The sequence below is a fragment of the Anomaloglossus baeobatrachus genome, chromosome 2, assembly GCF_048569485.1.
Source record: "Anomaloglossus baeobatrachus isolate aAnoBae1 chromosome 2, aAnoBae1.hap1, whole genome shotgun sequence".
Classification (NCBI taxonomy): Eukaryota; Metazoa; Chordata; class Amphibia; order Anura; family Aromobatidae; genus Anomaloglossus; species Anomaloglossus baeobatrachus.
In genome coordinates, this window is record NC_134354.1 from 95,266,543 (window position 1) to 95,286,087 (window position 19,545).

Genomic DNA, 19,545 nt, shown 5'->3' on the forward strand with positions numbered 1-19,545 from the left:
CCTGCTCATGCCTCTGATGACCCACTCCACTACCTCCGCACCCCCCCTCCCCGCAGCCATCGGACTATAAGACGCACCCCCCACTTTCCCCCTAAATTTGGGGGGGGGGGGGGGGTGCGTCTTATTGTCCGAAAAACACTGTAATTAATTTAAATAACACAGGGTACTTGGTTAACATTTATGAATGACCTTGTAGGGGGCATTGAGAGTGTAATTTTAATATTTACAGATGATACTAAACTATGCGAGATAATCATAAAAAAGAAGAGGATAATTTAATATTGCAGAGGGATTTGTGTGGGCTGGAGGCTTGGGGCTGAGAAATGGCAATTGAAGTTTAATGTGGATAAATGTAGGGTCATGCACTTGGGCAAAGGAAATATAATATACAGTGGGTACGGAAAGTATTCAGACCCCTTTAAATTTTTCACTCTTTGTTTCATTGTAGTCATTTGGTAAATTCAAAAAAGTTCATTTTTTTCTCATTAATGTACACTCTGCACCCCATCTTTACAGAAAAAACAGAAATGTAGAAATTTTTGCAAATTTATTAAACAAGAAAAACTGAAATATTATATGGTCATAAGTATGCAGACCCTTTGCTCAGACACTCATATTTAAGTCACATGCCGTCCATTTCCTTGTGATCCTCCTTGAGATGGTTCTGCTCCTTCATTGGAGTCCAGCTGTGTTTAATTAAACTGATAGGACTGATATAACGTGTCTATATAAGACCTCACAGCTCACAGTGCATGTCAGACCAAATGAGCATCATGAGGTCAAAGGAACTGCCCAAGGAGCTCAGAGACAGAATTGTGGCAAGGCACAGATCTGGCCAAGGTTACGAAAGAATTTCTGCAGTACTCAAGGTTCCTAAGAGCACAGTGGCCTCCATAATCCTTAAATGGAAGAAGTTTCGGATCACCAGAACTCTTCCTAGACCTGGCCGTCCAGCCAAACTGAGCAATCGTGGGTGAAGAGCCTTGGTGAGAGAGGTAAATAAGAACGACAAGACCACTGTGGCTGAGCTCCAGAAATGCAGTGGCGAGATGGGAGAAAGTTCCACAAAGTCAACTATCACTGCAGTCCTCCACCAGTTGGGCCTTTATGGCAGAGTGGCCCGACGGAAGCCTCTCCTCCGTGGAAGACATATGAAAGCCACATAGAGTTTGCAAAAAATAACACATGTAGGACTCCCAGACTATGAGAAATAACATTCTCTGGTCTGATGAGACGAAGATAGAACTTTTTGGTGATAATTCTAAGCGGTATGTGTGGAGAAAATCAGGCACTGCTCATCACCTGCCTAATACAATCCCAACAGTGAAACATGGTGGTGTCATCATCATGCTATGGGGGTGTTTTTCAGCTGCAGGGACAGGACGACTGGTTGCAATTGAAGGAAAAATGAATGCGGCCAAGGCTAAGAAAATAATGGGATGCATTAAAAGAGGCAGAGATGCTCATGAGAAGAACATAGTTTTACCCCTATACAAGTCACTAGTGCGACCACACCTAGAATAATGTGTACAGTTTTGGTCTCCGGTATATAAGAAGGACGTAACTGAACTAGAGCAGCTGCAGAGAAGAGCAGCCAAGGTTATTAATTTCTTAACGACCAAGGACATATTTGTATGTCGTCGCCTCCCTATGTTAGTGCGGACCCTAGTGGCAAGCCCGCAGTATTCCCTGCACGTCTGCTGATCTTATCAACAGACATGTATGGCTAGAAGGTACCGGTACAAGTGGATCAGAGATCCACTCGCGTTTGTTAACCCCTTAGATTGCGCTGTCAAACACTGACAGCACGATTTAAAGGGCTGTGGCATGATGCAATCATGGGGCGCTAATGTGTTGTCATTGTAGCGCTGGGTCAGCTGATGATCTCTGACGCTGCCATGACTCACTTCTTGTGAGAGCTGACAGAGCGCCAGCACTCACAGGAGATGAGCATTTCTCCTGATCAGAGCGATGCTGCTCTGATCAGCAGAAATGCACAAGCGATCGGAGTGTTAAAAAAATATGGAAAAATAAAAAAACCTCTTAAAGTTTAAATCACCCCCCTTTCGCCCCATTGAAAATAAAACTGAAAAAAAAACCCCAAAAAGCATAAAAAAAAACATTTAGTATCGCGGCGTTCAGAAATGCCCGTTCAAAATATAAAATCTATTAATCTGAATGGTAGATGGCAAGTTTAATAATCTTAGTACGGCATTCCACCCATTCCTTTAACCCATTCAACCCGGGGGGGGGGGGGTGTTTCCTTTTCAATTTTTCCTCCCCTTCTTCAGAGAGCCATAACTTTTTTATTTTTCTGTCATATGAGGGCTTATTTTATTGCGGTGTGAGTTGTACTTTTGAATAAAATCATTACTTTTACCATATAGTGTACTGGAAAATTGGAACAAAATTCCAAATGTGGATAGTGAAAAAAGTGCAATTCCACAATGGTTTTTTTTGGGGGGGGGGGGTTTATACACCTTTTTCACTATATGGTAAAACCGCCGTCAGTATGATGCCTCATGTCAGTACAAGTTCGTAGATACCAAACTTTTACTTTTATTTAAGTGGAGAAAAAAAATTCTAAACTTTTCTGCGACCCAAAGCGTTCTCATTTTTTGGGATCTGGGGCTCAGTGATGGCTTATTTTTTGCGTCTTGAGCGGACGTTTTTAATTATACCATTTTTTGTGCGGATACTCCATTTTATTCACTTGCTACTGCATTTTAAAAAAATGTTGCAGCAACCAAAAAAAAAAACAAATTTTGTCGTTTGGAATTTTTTTCTCACCACGCCGTATACCGATTATATTAATTAATTTTACATTATGATAGATCGGGAATTTCTGAATGTGGCGATACCAAATATGTGCATATTTTTTTTAACCGTTTTATTTTCAATACGGCGAATGGGGGGTGATTTGAACGTTCAGGTTTTTTTTTATTTTTTTTCATATTTTTTTAAAAAACTTTAATTTTTTTACATTTTTTATTTATTTTACTAGTCCCCCTAATTACCTTTATGGATCAGCAGTCTGATCGCTTGCTCATTTCTGTTGGTCAGAGCTGCACAGCTCAGAACAGGAGAAATGCAACGTTCCTGTGAGAGCCGGCGCTCTCATGGGAAATATGTCATGGTCCCGTCAGGGGTCATCACATGACCCCAAGCTACCATGTCAACCAACGACTCCCAATGATTACATAACGGGGCCTCCGATGCCGGCAAAGAACGGCCCGATACCCACAGCGGCCATTTAAAAAAAAATAAAATAAGGGGAACACTAAAATACCACATCTTAGATCTCAATGAATGAAATATTCCAGTTGCAAATCTTTATTCATTACATAGTGGGTGGGTGTGTGTGTGTGTGTGTGTATATGTCCGGGATTGGCATCTGCACCGTCGCAGCTACAGCCACAAAATTTTGCACACTCACACGTCTGGACCCCGAGAGCGTCATAGGCTATGTTTTGAGGAGAAATTTTAACCCCGCGCTTTACAGTTATTTGCCAAAAAACCTGCCTCCATTGAAGCGAATGGAGCTGGGAGCCACAGTGCAGCCAGCACTTCAGAAGAATGCGCAGCCACACCCTTATATGGAATGTTGGCGTGTCACAATGCAGCCAGGGAAAGAGACAGACCCAGACAGGGAAAGAGACAGACACAGACAAAATCCAAGTGGAAAATCAAATTACAGGCTGATCAAACTTCAGTGGAAATGGCTGAAGACAAGGAAATGAGGCTCAGTAGTGTGTGTGTGTGTGAGAGTGTGAGAGAGTGTGTGTGTGTGTGTGTGTGTGTGTGTGTGTGTGTGTGTGTGTGTGTGTGTGTGTGTGTGTGGCCTCCACATGTGTGTGTGGCCTCCACATGCCTGTGTGACCTCCCTACCGTGCCTGATCATGCTTCTGAGTAGAGATGAATGAACCTGAGGTTCGATTTTCGATCCAATCCATATCATCAATACCTTCATCATGCAGGAACTGCTGACACATTTCAGCCACATGAGGTTTACGCCTCAGAGGGAACCCAGGGCCCACTGCACCTGCCTATGGTCTCACAATGGGTCTGAGAATCTCATCACGGTACCTAATGGCAGTCAGGGTACCTCTGGCTAGCACATGGAGGGCTGTGCAGCCCTCCAAAGAAATGCCTCCCCCCACACCATTACTGAGCCACTGGCAAACCGGTCATGCTGGAGGACAGGTGGATTTCACAGACGTGATTGACTTGGAGTTACATTGTGCTGTTTAAGTGTTCCCTTTATTTTTTGAGCAGAGTAGTTATAGCTGCCTACAAGACCCTGCAGCCCCTCATCTAGGCTCCTCTCCTGCAGCCTCTCAGCTGCAGCTCCTCATCTAGGCTCCACTTCTGCAGCCTCTCACCTGCAGCCCCTCACCTGTGGGCTCTCATTTGCAGCTTCTCACCGAGGCTCCCCTCCTGCAGCTCCTTACCTACAGCTCCTCACATGTAGCCTCTCACCAGTGGCCCCTCACCTAGGCTCCACTCCTGTGACCTCCCACCTGCGGCCTCTCACTTAGGCTAGCTTCACATCAGCGTTTTTTATCCTTAATGCAAAAAAAACCCCCACAAACTGCATGTCACTGGATCCTTTTTTTATAAAGAACAATGCATGCCACCACAAGTGACCTGAACGTTTTTTAACTGGATCCGTCTACCGGATCCAGCATAAAAACGGATCGATCACTTGCGTTTGCATGCGTTTGGGTGCTGTTTTTTTGCTTAGTTTTGACGGATCCGTTTTTATTTTCAGCAGCTATGTCATCTGCCATTAAGGTCTGCTACATGACTGCTGACAGCAGACACAGACAGAGTCATGTAGCAGAGCTGAATAGCCGCTGACAGCAGACACAGACAGAGCTGCGGGATCAGAATGAAGTCGGATGAACTTCACCCGACTTCATTGTCATCCCACGGCTCTGCCTGTGTGTCATGGGCTGATTTTCGGTCACCGGTGAAGGTTTCCCCTGAGTGACTGAAGTGATCTGCGCTATCAGCAGTGCTGTCACTGAGGTTACCCGCGGCCACAGCAGAAGTCCTCCACCTGAGATCTGTGGCCGTGGGTAACCTGAGTGATGTCACCGCTGATAGCGCAGATCCCTTCAGTTGCTGCGGGGAGCTCACAGAGAGCGGTCGTGGTATGTGACCGCTCTCTGTTAGCTTCTGATCAAGCAGAGCTGGATGCGACGCGGGACCTCTGTGGATTACGTCGGACCAGGAGGGGTATTTGGGGACTTGAATAAAGTGGTGAAAGAGGGTTGTTTTTTTTGTCATTTATTTCAAATAAAGGATTTTTGGGTGTATGTCTTTATTTTCTTTAACTTACAGGTTAATCATGGAAGGTATCTCGGGGAGACGCCTGCCATGATTATCTTATTACCTTGATTGCCACCGCACCAGGGCAATTCGGGATGAGCCGGGTAGAGTCCCGGGACTGTCGCATATAATGTATGCGGCAATTCCGGGCGGCTGCTGGTTGACATTTTTAGGCTGGGGGGCTCCCCATAACGTGGAGCTCCCCATCCTGAGAATACCAGCCTTCAGCCGTGTGGCTTTACCCTGGCTGGTATAAAAATTGGGGGGACCACACGGAGTTTTTTTTTATAATTATTTATTTTACTGCAAGATATAGCCTCGCCCTCCGGGGGCTGTGATTGGTTACAGTGAGAAAGCGGTCACTCAGCGTGGTGGCGTGTCTGACTGCAACCAATCATAGGCGCCGGTGGGCGGGGAAAGCAGTGAATACAAGATGGAATAATGGGCGGCCAGCATTTTTAAATCAGGAGAAGCCGCCAGAAGAGTGTCACAGCCGTGCAGCGCCACGCAGGTGATCGGTGAGTGGGTGAGAGTGAGTGAATGAGTCAGTGACATTCACACTCACTCATTCTCACACTACTCAGGTGCTTTACACACTGTGACATCGCTAGCGATCTCGTTAGCGATGTGACACGCCAGATCGCAGAAGCGATCTGCCGAGGTCGCAGATGTGACCGGCGCTATTAAACCGACCTATGTGCGATCTCGACAGATCACATCTGTGATCTGGCGTGTCACATCGCTAACGAGATCGCTAGCGATGTCGCAGCGTGTAAAGCACCTGAGTAGTGTGAGAATGAGTGTGTGTGTGTGTCACTGACTCATTCACTCACTCACCGATCACCTGCGCGGCGCTGCACGGCTGTGATACTCTTCTGGCGGCTTCTCCTGATTTAAAAATGCCGGCCGCCCATTATTCAATCTTGTATTCACTGCTTTCCCCGCCCACCGGTGTCTATGATTGGTTGCAGTCAGACACGCCACCACGCTGAGTGACAGCTGTCTCACTGCAACCAATCACAGCCTCCGGTGGGCGGGGCTATATCTTGCAGTAAAATAAATAATAAATAAATAATTATAACAAAAACGACGTGCGGTCCCCCCCCAAATTTTTATACCAGCCAGGGTAAAGCCACACGGCTGAAGGCTGGTATTCTCAGGATGGAGAGCTCCACGTTATGGGGAGCCCCCCAGCCTAAAAATGTCAGCCAGCAGCCGCCCGGAATTGCGCATACATTATATGCGACAGTCCCGGGACTCTACCCGGCTCATCCCGAATTGCCGTGGTACGGTGGCAATCGAGGTAATAAGGGGTTAATCATGGCAGGCCTCTATGAGACACCCCCAATGATTAACCTGTAAGTGAAAGTAAATAAACACATACACCCGAAAAAATACTTTATTTGGAATAAAAGACAAAAAAAACAACCTCTTTCACCATTTTATTAAAAATCCCCAAATACACCTCCAGGTCCGACGTAATCCACAGAGGTCCCATGACGCTATCAGCTCTGCTACATGAAGCTGACAGGAGCGGCAGTAGAACACCGCCGCTCCCGGGAGCTCCATGCAGCAACTGAAGGGAGTCGCGCTGACAGCGGGGACATCACTGAGGTAGTCCCTGTGTGTGTGCGGTAGTGCCTGCGTAGTGACGGTGTTTGTGCGGAGAGAGAGAAGAGAAGAGAAGAGTATGAGAAGAAAATGAGAAGAGAAGACAATGAGAAGAGAAGACAATGAGAAGAGAAAAGAATGAGAATGCTTCAGGCTATGTTTTGTACGGCAAAAAGTATCCTTCCAGCCGCATACTACCGCAAATGTGAAAACTAGATCCGTCGCCCATTGAAAAACATTGAAGCTAGTGCTGCAATGTACAGGATCCGGTGAGCTGCAGTTTTATGTCCAAGGGAAAAAACGCTGCATGTTGCGTTTTGGAAACATGGTAAAAAACTGTAACTCACAGGATCCAGACACTGCAGCATGCAAACAGATAAAAACGCATGTTACCGCAAGTCCATTGACATTGCATTGTGCTGTCAACGGATCCGGCAACATGCGCTTTCAGTTTTACTGCTGACCGGCAGATGAACGCTAATGTGAAGCTAGCCTTAGGATCCTCAACTGCGGCCCCTCACCTAATCTCATCTGCAGCCTCTCACCTACCGCCCCTCACATAGGCTCGACTCCTGCGGCCTCTCACCTGCCGACTTTCACTTATGGCCACTCAACTGCAACCTCTCACCTAGGCTTTTCTCCTGCAGCCTCTCACCTGCGGCCCCTCACCTTGGCTCCTCTCCTGTGGCCCTCATCTAGGATCCTCATCTGGGGCCTCTCCCCTGGGCCCCAAACTTGCCCTGCAGCCTCTCACCTGGGGCCCACACTTGCCCTCCAGCCCTGCCCTGGCATCCCGGCTCCTCACCTGGGGCCCACACTCGTCCTCCTGCCCTGGCATCCCGGCTCCTCACCTGGGGCCCACACTCGTCCTCCTGCCCTGGTATCCCGGCTCCTCACCTGGGGCCCACACTCGTCCTCCTGCCCTGGTATCACGGTTCCTCACCTGGGGCCCACACTCGTCCTCCTGCCCTGCCCTGGTGTCCCGGCTCCTCACCTGGGGCCCACACTCGTCCTCCTGCCCTGGTATCCCGGCTCCTCACCTGGGGGCCACACTCGTCCTCCTGCCCTGGTATCCCGGCTCCTCACCTGGGGCCCACACTCGTCCTCCTGCCCTGGTGTCCCGGCTCCTCACCTGGGGCCCACACTTGTCCTCCTGCCCTGGTGTCCCAGCTCCTCACCTGGGGCCCACACTTGTCCTCCTGCCCTGCCCTGGTGTCCCGGCTCCTCACCTGGGGCCCACACTCGTCCTCCTGCCCTGGTATCCCGGCTCCTCACCTGGGGGCCACACTCGTCCTCCTGCCCTGCCCTGGTGTCCCGGCTCCTCACCTGGGGCCCACACTCGTCCTCCTGCCCTGGTATCCCGGCTCCTCACCTGGGGCCCACACTCGTCCTCCTGCCCTGGTATCCCGGCTCCTCACCTGGGGGCCACACTCGTCCTCCTGCCCTGGTATCCCGGCTCCTCACCTGGGGGCCACACTCGTCCTCCTGCCCTGCCCTGGTGTCCCGGCTCCTCACCTGGGGCCCACACTCGTCCTCCTGCCCTGGTATCCCGGCTCCTCACCTGGGGGCCACACTCGTCCTCCTGCCCTGCCCTGGTGTCCCGGCTCCTCACCTGGGGCCCACACTCGTCCTCCTGCCCTGGTGTCCCGGCTCCTCACCTGGGGCCCACACTCGTCCTCCTGCCCTGGTATCACGGTTCCTCACCTGGGGCCCACACTCGTCCTCCTGCCCTGCCCTGGTGTCCCGGCTCCTCACCTGGGGCCCACACTCGTCCTCCTGCCCTGGTATCCCGGCTCCTCACCTGGGGGCCACACTCGTCCTCCTGCCCTGGTATCCCGGCTCCTCACCTGGGGCCCACACTCGTCCTCCTGCCCTGGTGTCCCGGCTCCTCACCTGGGGCCCACACTTGTCCTCCTGCCCTGGTGTCCCAGCTCCTCACCTGGGGCCCACACTTGTCCTCCTGCCCTGCCCTGGTGTCCCGGCTCCTCACCTGGGGCCCACACTCGTCCTCCTGCCCTGGTATCCCGGCTCCTCACCTGGGGGCCACACTCGTCCTCCTGCCCTGCCCTGGTGTCCCGGCTCCTCACCTGGGGCCCACACTCGTCCTCCTGCCCTGGTGTCCCGGCTCCTCACCTGGGGCCCACACTCGTCCTCCTGCCCTGGTGTCCCGGCTCCTCACCTGGGGGCCACACTCGTCCTCCTGCCCTGCCCTGGTGTCCCGGCTCCTCACCTGGGGGCCACACTCGTCCTCCTGCCCTGGTATCCCGGCTCCTCACCTGGGGCCCACACTCGTCCTCCTGCCCTGGTGTCCCGGCTCCTCACCTGGGGGCCACACTCGCCCTCCTGCCCTGCCCTGGTGTCCCGGCTCCTCACCTGGGGGCCACACTCGTCCTCCTGCCCTGGTGTCCCGGCTCCTCACCTGGGGGCCACACTCGTCCTCCTGCCCTGGTATCCCGGCTCCTCACCTGGGGCCCACACTCGTCCTCCTGCCCTGGTGTCCCGGCTCCTCACCTGGGGCCCACACTCGTCCTCCTGCCCTGGTGTCCCGGCTCCTCACCTGGGGGCCACACTCGTCCTCCTGCCCTGCCCTGGTGTCCCGGCTCCTCACCTGGGGGCCACACTCGCCCTCCAGCCCTGCCCTGGTGTCCCGGCTCTGGCTGTGCAGCACCTCCCGGGTCCTGGGCTCCAGTATCGCGGCCTTTACAGAAGTGGTGCCCACATCAATGCCCAGCACCAGGGCGTCCTGTCCCAGCTCCATCTGTATCACAACAGTCACTGACAGCGGCTCAGCCCACAAGTTACCGAAACTGAGACGATATTAAACTTTACTGTCCCTGGCACAGCCGCCATTATCCTGTAGCTCAATGATTCAATCACTTATAAAATGGACTTCATAAAAATGGCGCTTGAAGGAGATATCTGAGCCGGGCTCCTCCTCTGCTAGTGTGTCACGGGGTAAACAAGGAAGAAGGCGGGGCTTACTGACTAGTGACAAATCAATTGAGGAACTCCGGAGGTGTATGGAGCGGCGGGTCTGCTGATAGAGAGCGCTGGAGAGGAGGGGCGCAGGTGAGTGTCCTGGGGGGCAGGAGGCAGCCATGGTGCAGGGGCAGGTGTATGTGAGGAGGGGTGCAGGTGAGTGTCCTGGGGGGCAGGAGGCAGCCATGGTGCAGGGGCAGGTGTATGTGAGAGGGGGGTGCAGGTGAGTGTCCTGGGGGGCAGGAGGCCGCCATGGTGCAGGGGCAGGTGTATGTGAGAAGGGGTGCAGGTGAGTGTCCTGGGGGGCAGGAGGCCGCCATGGTGCAGGGGCAGGTGTATGTGAGAAGAGGTGCAGGTGAGTGTCCTGGGGGGCAGGAGGCAGCCATGGTGCAGGGGCAGGTGTATGTGAGAAGGGGTGCAGGTGAATGTCCTGGGGGGCAGGAGGCCGCCATGGTGCAGGGGCAGGTGTATGTGAGAAGGGGTGCAGGTGAGTGTCCTGGGGGGCAGGAGGCCGCCATGGTGCAGGGGCAGGTGTATGTGAGAAGGGGTGCAGGTGAGTGTCCTGGGGGGCAGGAGGCCGCCATGGTGCAGGGGCAGGTGTATGTGAGAAGGGGTGCAGGTGAGTGTCCTGGGGGGCAGGAGGCCGCCATGGTGCAGGGGCAGGTGTATGTGAGGAGGGGTGCAGGTGAGTGTCCTGGGGGCAGGAGGCAGCCATGGTGCAGGGGCAGGTGTATGTGAGAAGGGGTGCAGGTGAGTGTCCTGGGGGGCAGGAGGCCGCCATGGTGCAGGGGCAGGTGTATGTGAGGAGGGGTGCAGGTGAGTGTCCTGGGGGCAGGAGGCAGCCATGGTGCAGGGGCAGGTGTATGTGAGGAGGGGTGCAGGTGAGTGTCCTGGGAGGCAGGAGGCAGCCATGGTGCAGGGGCAGGTGTATGTGAGGAGGGGTGCAGGTGAGTGTCCTGGGAGGCAGGAGGCAGCCATGGTGCAGGGGCAGGTGTATGTGAGGAGGGGTGCAGGTGAGTGTCCTGGGAGGCAGGAGGCAGCCATGGTGCAGGGGCAGTGTATGTGAGGAGGGGGCGCAGATACCGGGTCCATTCCTGCCCCCACCCTGCGGGATAACTGGATATGTACTGGTCCCAGCCCAATTAAAGGGGTTTTCCACTTTAGAAAAATCCTGTCCACAAATGTGGTCCAAAAAGATATCAGTGAGGTCTGAGTAGACAGCAGGAGCCGCTGAGGTCACTGATATAAAATCAGCGCTGCAGACAATCACATACACTGAGAGCAGCTGTGGAGACTCTGCACTGGACCAGGGGAGGGTGAGTGAAGCCAGTTTGGTTTTTTAAATATACTGCAGCCTGGAGAAAAGGATTTCCCCAGACCGGAGACCACGTTATTAGGACCTGCACACAAGTGAGGAGACCTGGGCTCCACGGATACCTACGGGCCGGAGCACGTCATCCTGGTGTTCAGCCCTCGGTCCAGAGAAAATGTTTTACAATAACCACCAGACCGCTCCGGCTACATAGGTGACAGACAGTGCGCCGTCGATGCCATGAAGATGACGTGTTTCTCTGCAGTCACTTTGTGGGGGGCTGATGGGTGCCAGAGCCGGACCCTTTCCCATATCCAACCTCCTGAATGCCACTGTCACAACGGATCGCAGCATTTATGAGGTTAAACTGCTGTGGTGAAAGTAATATCGATCCTGGCTGTATAGTACAGTGAACACCCGCTCTGTATGGAGCGGGCTCAGCTGCTGAAGCCGCTCACTACATGTAATGCACTGTGTGTCGCCATTGGAGATCTGTATGAAGTTGGGCCCCTCCGGTGCAGTTGGCCTTAGCTTGTTCCTGGGTCTGCTGGGTGCTGAAAACGGGGCCTGGTGTGGATGAAATGTGAACGCTGTAGCTGATCAGCGGCCATTGATTGCCGCACGTGATACCCCATTTGATATTGCAGCATAGAGTAAAGATATATGTGCCACCGGTCCAGACAATCATTCCAGTGGTGGGATGTGGCACTGGTCTGCAAGGTGATTTATGGTTTTTTTTTTTTTTTCTTTTTTTTTTTTTTTTTTAATGCTTTTTCACTATACCCCCCCCCCCCCCCCCTTCCCATACCAAGTCTGTTTTTAAAGATTTACCCAGTAATGGTCAACTAGTGACGAGTGAGCACTACCATGCTCGGTACTGGTAACGAATAGTGATGAGCGGGCACTGCCATGCTCGGTACTGGTAACGAATGGTGATGAGCGGGCACTACCATGCTCGGGTGCTCGGTACTCGTAACGAATAGTGATGAGCGAGCACTGCCATGCTCGGTACTGGTAACGAATAGTGATGAGCGGGCACTGCCATGCTCGGGTGCTCGGTACTCGTAACGAATAGTGATGAGCGGGCACTACCATGCTCGGGTGTTCGGTACTCGTAACGAATAGTGATGAGCGGGCACTGCCATGCTCGGGTGCTCGGTACTCGTAACGAATAGTGATGAGCGGGCACTGCCATGCTCGGGTGCTCGGTACTGGTAACGAATGGTGATGAGCGGGCACTACCATGCTCGGGTGCTCGGTACTGGTAACTAATAGTGATGAGCGGGCACTACCATGCTCTGGTGCTCGGTACTGGTAACGAATAGTGATGAGCGGGCACTACCATGCTCTGGTGCTCGGTACTGGTAACGAATAGTGATGAGCGGGCACTACCATGCTCGCTACTCAAAACAAACAGTTGGATGCTCGGATGGGCGCTCCTCGAGTACCGAGTATAATGGAAGTCAGTGGGAAATTCTCCCGGAAAAATGCTTGAATCCCCCATTGACTTCCATTATACTCAGTACACGAGTCTCATTTATCCAAGCATTCGACTGTTCGTTACAAGTACCGAGCATCCAGGCATGGTAGTGCTCGCTCATCACTATGGACAGCCCCTTTAAGTACAGTAGGAGTCAGTGTAATGTAAGGTTGTGACCCAGTCGGTCTTTCCAGCCGATGGTGGAGAGTCAGGAATCCACAACTAATAATGGGTGATGTTAATTTGTTCTCCACAGCTCAGGACAAGCCGTACAGCCATGGAGGGGACTCTTAATCCAAAGTCTTTATTACTCGTCTTCTCATTACTCAGGTTATTAGTATTCTCCGGTAAGTAGTCATGAATTAACCCCTCAGTAGCTGTAAAGTGTCACATTGCTGGGCGTTACCTCTGACACCGTGTTATGTTTCAGGTGCTGACAGCACAATTTCCATCCCAGACGTTGTTACAATAGAAAATGGAAGCGTGAAAAACCTAAGCCTTACTGTAAAGTAAGTGATCAAAAATATTAGTTTATTATTATTAGGCCTAAGCCACACGGCGAGAAAATCGGTGCGAGTGGAGTGCGATAAAACACCGCATTCCCCTCGGACCAATTCTAGCCTGTGTGTCAGCACACATGAGCGATTACTTTCTCAGCCCTAATCGGACCGAAAAAACAATCACAGCATGCTGCGACTGTAAGGTGAGACCCTTTTCTCTCGCACCCATTCAAGTGAATGGGGCGAGAGAAAAATCACACTGTACTCGTGGTACACTGGTGTACCGCGCGTGCAGAGCGAGAATGGCAATAGCCGGCTACGGAGGAGAGAGGGAGATAAATCCCTCCCACCCCTCCTCAGTGCCGGCCCTCCCCTCCACAGTGCCGGCCCGCTCGCAGGGTTGGACCTCAGACACAGGCACACTCGCATGACACTCGGCTCCTGCTCTTCTGCCAGCGAGAACCGAGTCTCATGCGAGCATCGCAGTAGTGCCCCATTTGGCCCCGGCCTTAGGCTGAGCTCACGTGTCCTGTAATCATCCGTTAGATCGGATCCTGCAGAAATCTGTTGGGAAAAAGTTCTGCAAACACAACTTTCTTGTCTGTTGTTAAATAACTGATTTCTGCGGGATCCATTTTTTTCTAACATTGGAGTCTATGGAGAATGGGTCCGTCAATGGATTGCTATTTCTACATCCGTTTTTCTTGCATTTGTAAAGGAACCATTTTTTCTTACTGGATCGGAAGATAAATGGCAATCCGTTAGCGGATCTGTCCTCCATTGACTCCCATGTTAAAAAAAAAAACCAAAAAAAAACCAAAACGATCCAGCACACATCATTTTGCCAATGATTCTCTGCAGGATCCATTGAAATGGATGATTACAGGACATGTGAACTCAGCCTTATTGTATAGCGCGTTTTGGAGAACATTTTGTGGTAGATTTGTTTTATTTTCACATCAGTTGTCTCATTCTTTTTGGAGGGATAACGGCAAGAGTAATGTCACCTTCACACCGTAAGCCACTACTAGGTGTCCCCCTTCTTTGTAACCTCTTGCCCACTGCGTGTTGTCAAATGTAATCCATCTTTAATTTAAAGCGGTTGTCCGCTACTTTTACATTGATGGCCTATCCTTCGAATAGGTCATCAATGACTGATCGGCTGAGGTTCTCAGCCAGCACCCATACCGATCAGCTGTTCCCGCTGCCACTGGTGACAGCTGCAGGCGGGAACGGTCCGTTCTGGAGCTGCCTCGTCAACTGATAGAGGCCGGGTACTGCACATCCACATTTTATTCAAATCAATAGAGGGATGTGCAGTACCCGGCCATGTTCGCTATCAGAAAACGGAGCTGAGCTTTTCCGCCTGCGTGGCACAGAGAGCAGCTGATCAGCGGGAGTGTGGGGGTGTCAGACCCCGGCTAATCAGACATTGGTGACCTATCCTAAGGATAGACCGTCCGTGTGAAAGTAGTGGCCAACCTGTTTAAGTACAGGGAGACAGATGCGACTGGGGGCCAGGCGGAGGCGACTGGGGGCCAGGCGGAGGCGACTGGGGGCCAGGCGGAGGCGACTGGGGGCCAGGCGGAGGCGACTGGGGGCCAGGCGGAGGCGACTGGGGGCCAGGCGGAGGCGACTGGGGGCCAGGCGGAGGCGACTGGGGGCCAGGCGGAGGCGGTGTTCCATTCTAGCACCTAGTGGACTAGAATCCCACTCTGGTGTTCCGGGTATTGGGCACTGTGACGGGGGTGTACAAGAGAGCAAAGGATGGACGAGGCCGAGGGACGATCCAACAGGTTTATTCACAAGAACACTGGAACAGCACACGATAAGTCCACGTAAAACAGATTCGGGGGCCCTTCCCGACAATCCTCGGACCGGATAACAAAGCAATCGTCCTTACAGTAGTCCAAAGAGTTCCACACAATCCCACGGGCCGCCACACAGGCCTAGCTCCGTCCGTGTCCACAGCTACCCAGGCTGGGGCTCCTGCTCTCTTCAAGTTTCAGCTCACTCTGAAGTTACAAAAGGGAAATGCATTGTCTGTGCTGCTTGACCAGCCCACCATGTTTGTTCAGGGGGTAGGGGTCACACATCCTATCATCAATGGTTTGGTCCATCACAGGGCTCCAATATGTCTGCCAGCCACAGTAGATGACGGGATCCCCTGCTGTAAAGAACAATGACTATTCCTTCACTGGCCAATGCAATTACAGATTAGATACACAACTCTGGAAAGAAGAGGACAGGCTATTTACATAATCACATTAGATGCCAAGACTACAATTGTATGAGAGAGACACATTGAGACCAGTAGCTCCCCCAAGAAAATACATGCATTACAACTAATACAACCAGGGAAATATACATATCATGACATAGTATCACAGCATATACAGTGAGAGGGTAAATTACATCTTCACAATCCCTCCCCCTCCCAACTTGTGTACGTACTAGGGACCTCTACAGGTCACTGGTTAAGTACACACAGGCAGAGCGTTACTTACATGTGGCTTCATGCAGCCACGAATTGGCATCGTAGCTCTCCCACATCATTGCCCAGGAGAACAGCTGCAGGCAGACCACCCATCACCCCAACCACACATCGCCTGACCCCAAAACCAAAGTTCAGATCCACAGTGGCTGTGGGAATAGTCCTCCATTGTCCACCAGCCAGTTCAATAACAATCCCAGGTCCTCTATGGATTGCCTCAGGCCGAACCACTCGGGGATCAGCCAGTGTGAGGAAAGCACCCGAGTCACAAAATCCAACAAGTCTCTGTCCATCCAGCACAACCTCCTGCAAGTGCTTACCTCGATGAGCAGAAGTCGTCATAACTGCGGGTCGCACCCCGTAAACTCCTGGTGGTGCAACATGGGGGGCTGAGTCACTAGGCCAGTCCTCACATAACGGTGCCACATCTTCCTCCATGGCACTGGGCTGTAAATAATTAACAATCCGATTGGGTGCAGGATCAGTCCTCATTTGAACAGCTGGGCAGGAGACTTGCCGATGCCCTGGCTGTCCACATTGATAGCATCTGAGCTGGGTCTCCCTCCATCCAAGGCGTCCTCTTGGGTAAGGGGTAGGGGAACTTGGAGGCCGGCTCCCACCTGAAGGTGCTGTAGGGGTTTGAGGATGATTCCTCCATGGCCTGGCTGGGCATGAGGCCTGAAAATGCCCGGGATGCCTACAAACATAACACCTGCGCTCTGTTACTTCCTCTCCCCGGCGTATTCCAGAAAGTGCAGTAGAAGCAACTGGAGGCACATTAACACGGGTATCAACATGTGGTGGCTTAGAGGAACGGGGAACAATGGGGACAGAATAACTGGGGGCATCCGGTGTTGTGGAGCTGTTAGGCGTCTCTCCATCCTCCAACAGAACCCTCCACTGAGGCTTGATGGTGAGAGCCTCATCAGCGAGAGCAGCAGCTTCCTCCACTGTCGCTGGTTTTCTCTCACGCACCCATTCCCGGATCTCAGCGGGGCACTGGGCAAAGAATTGTTCTTTTAGGATGACCTGCAGGAAGGTCTCCCAAGATAAGGCCTCCTCTGCCTCCAGCCAGCGATTACATATTTGTTTGAGTCTATGAGCATATATCTTAAGACACTTCCCCATCACAGGCTAAAGCACGGAACTGAGTCCTGTAAGTGTCTGGGGTCACAGCATAATGTTCTAGAATAGTCTGTTTAATATCCGCATACTCACAGTTCCACCGAGGGTCCATAGCTCTATAGGCTTCAGCAGCTCCCCCCTCTAGGAGCCCAACCAGATGCCGGACACGCTCCCTGTCCGGGACTTCCATTAATCGACACTGATGCTCAAAGTCCTGGAAGAAGCCCTCAATGTCGCCTGCAGCCTCATTAAACGGCTTAAAGTCTTTGCGGGACACCCTGGGAAGTTCCCTCATGATGGGTGCTGGGGTTACAGTCTGTCTGGAACCTCTCGCGGCTTCCACAGCGAGCTCCTTATCCAGCAGTGCCATCTCCTCCATCCTGCGCTCCTTTTCTTTAGCTCCACGCATGGCCTCCCTCTTATCTTCTATGGTGGCCTCATCTCCAAGCAGTGCCATCTCCTCCTTGTACCACACAACCCATTGACTTTTTTGGGTATTCACCTCCGGCTGCCGTCTTTCTTCCGTTTGCTGTGAGGATCCTTCCTCCACGTCATTTTGCGAGCAGACTTCTTCTAGCGCCTCAATCAGCTGCTCCTTGGAGAGTCCTTTGAAACGAACTCCTACTTCACGGGCCTTTGATTGCAGGCTCCCCAAAGTCCAGGTCTTGTACTCTGCAGTGCTGGTTCCTGATGTTGAGCCATTGTCCTCCATTCCTTCTGCTCTGATCCCAGCGCTGCCAACCAGTTTGTGACGGGGGTGTACAAGAGAGCAAAGGATGGACGAGGCCGAGGGACGATCCAACAGGTTTATTCACAAGAACACTGGAACAGCACACGATAAGTCCATGTAAAACAGATTCGGGGGCCCTTCCCGACAATCCTCGGACCGGATAACAAAGCAATCGTCCTTACAGTAGTCCAAAGAGTTCCACACAATCCCACGGGCCGCCACACAGGCCTAGCTCCGTCCGTGTCCACAGCCACCCAGGCTGGGGCTCCTGCTCTCTTCAAGTTTCAGCTCACTCTGAAGTTACAAAAGGGAAATGCATTGTCTGTGCTGCTTGACCAGCCCACCATGTTCAGGGGGTGGGGGTTACACATCCTATCATCAATGGTTTGGTCCATCACAGGGCTCCAATATGTCTGCCAGCCACAGTAGATGAAGGGATCCCCTGCTGTAAAGAACAATGACTATTCCTTCACTGGCCAATGCAATTACAGATTAGATACACAACTCTGGAAAGAAGAGGACAGGCTATTTACATAATCACATTAGATGCCAAGACTACAATTGTATGAGAGAGACACATTGAGACCAGTAGCTCCCCCAAGAAAATACATGAATTACAACTAATACAACCAGGGAAATATACATATCATGACATAGTATCACAGCATATACAGTGAGAGGGTAAATTACATCTTCACAGGCACCGCCTGAACCATTGGGTTATAAAAATGTAAAAAAGGAAGACTATAGCAATGACCTGAACATTTCCACTCATAAACTTTGCAAATGGCGATATTGAAAGGAATGTTTTTTAATTTTACAGCGCTCCATTGAATGAAACTGCTCTTTTTACTTTCAACATTACATACTCTTCAAAGAACAGCACAATTGTCCGTCTTCCAGCAGAAGTAAGTAATGTGCAGGAGTGCGGCCGGTGCTGCCGGGGAAAGTGTCAGCGGATGTGGTGTACACTGCCTAACAGAAATGTGTCCCATAGGAATAAATCCATTTCCAGTGCTTATTGGTCACATACATATTCTGCATGTAGAAAGCAGCAATCTGAGTGACGTGACGTGCTGCGGCTCAGGAAGCAGCCCTGAATGTCAGTTTACACTGGGTAAAAACAAGCACAGTGGTCAGGAGACTTCTATAAATCCCATCCACTGTGCTTGTACTGTAGAACACAGCAATTTTGGATGCAGGGAAAACGCTGCAAACACTGATCGTGACTTTTCCACAGTATAGGTAGTAAATACTCTGACACCCCCACTGATCAAGAGATCAGAGAGCCCCCTGTATGAGAGGAGTGGTACTGAGCATGTGCGGTTTCATTTGCTCTCTGTAGGTGCATTGGTCGCACTTGCTCATTACTGCTCCATTCATGTAGAGGACGTCTGTGGTCTGTGAGGGGCTCAGTAGTGATCATACATTTATTATCTATCCTGTGGATGGGTAATAAACAATGTTTTATAGGGTTATCCCCTAAACAGCATTTATCACCTATCCACCAATCAGATATTGATGATCTATCCAAAGGATTGGCCGTCAACGTTAAAGTCCCAGACATTTTTTTTTTTTTTTTAACTAACTTGTGGCTAGGCAATAGATGTTTGAATCAGTATGAGGCGGGTGTGTGGTACCTGGCCGCGGCCGCTGAGCCCATCTATGTAAAAGTGTCACACTACTCCTTTAATAAATGTATGACCACTGGGGGCTGTACATTGGGGGTCCACAGAGATTTCCAAAAGTCCCCCGTATGAATGTTGCAGTAACCACTGCTCCCATTCACTACCATGGGTCTATGGAAGAGGGAGAATGCGTGCATGACCATTAACGGTGAATGGGAGCAGTGGGAAAAAAAGCTTACCACTGCTACATTCACATAGGGAATTTGGAACCCCCGTTCTCATGACTGCTGCAACTCGTGCCGCTCGGTGCCAGGCTTCTTCAGTTTAAGCCAATCTGAGGAATATAAGTTCA

General features: G+C 51.6%; 2 protein-coding genes across 2 annotated transcripts in view; one reads left to right on the plus strand and one right to left on the minus strand.

Moving 5' to 3' along the window:
- Positions 1-9,725, minus strand: part of SHPK (sedoheptulokinase) — a 52,783-nt gene extending 43,058 nt beyond the window's left edge. The window contains exon 1 of the mRNA XM_075333146.1: positions 9,554-9,725. Coding sequence (XP_075189261.1) covers positions 9,554-9,703 — 150 coding nt within the window. The 5' untranslated portion in view covers positions 9,704-9,725. The remainder of the gene's footprint in view (positions 1-9,553) is intronic.
- Positions 9,726-9,926: 201 nt separating this feature from the next.
- Positions 9,927-19,545, plus strand: part of CTNS (cystinosin, lysosomal cystine transporter) — a 59,112-nt gene continuing 49,493 nt past the window's right edge. Inside the window, exons 1-4 of the mRNA XM_075335183.1 lie at positions 9,927-10,014; positions 12,973-13,063; positions 13,147-13,225; positions 18,389-18,473. Of these exons, the coding sequence (XP_075191298.1) occupies positions 12,994-13,063; positions 13,147-13,225; positions 18,389-18,473 (234 nt within the window). The 5' untranslated portion in view covers positions 9,927-10,014; positions 12,973-12,993. The remainder of the gene's footprint in view (positions 10,015-12,972; positions 13,064-13,146; positions 13,226-18,388; positions 18,474-19,545) is intronic.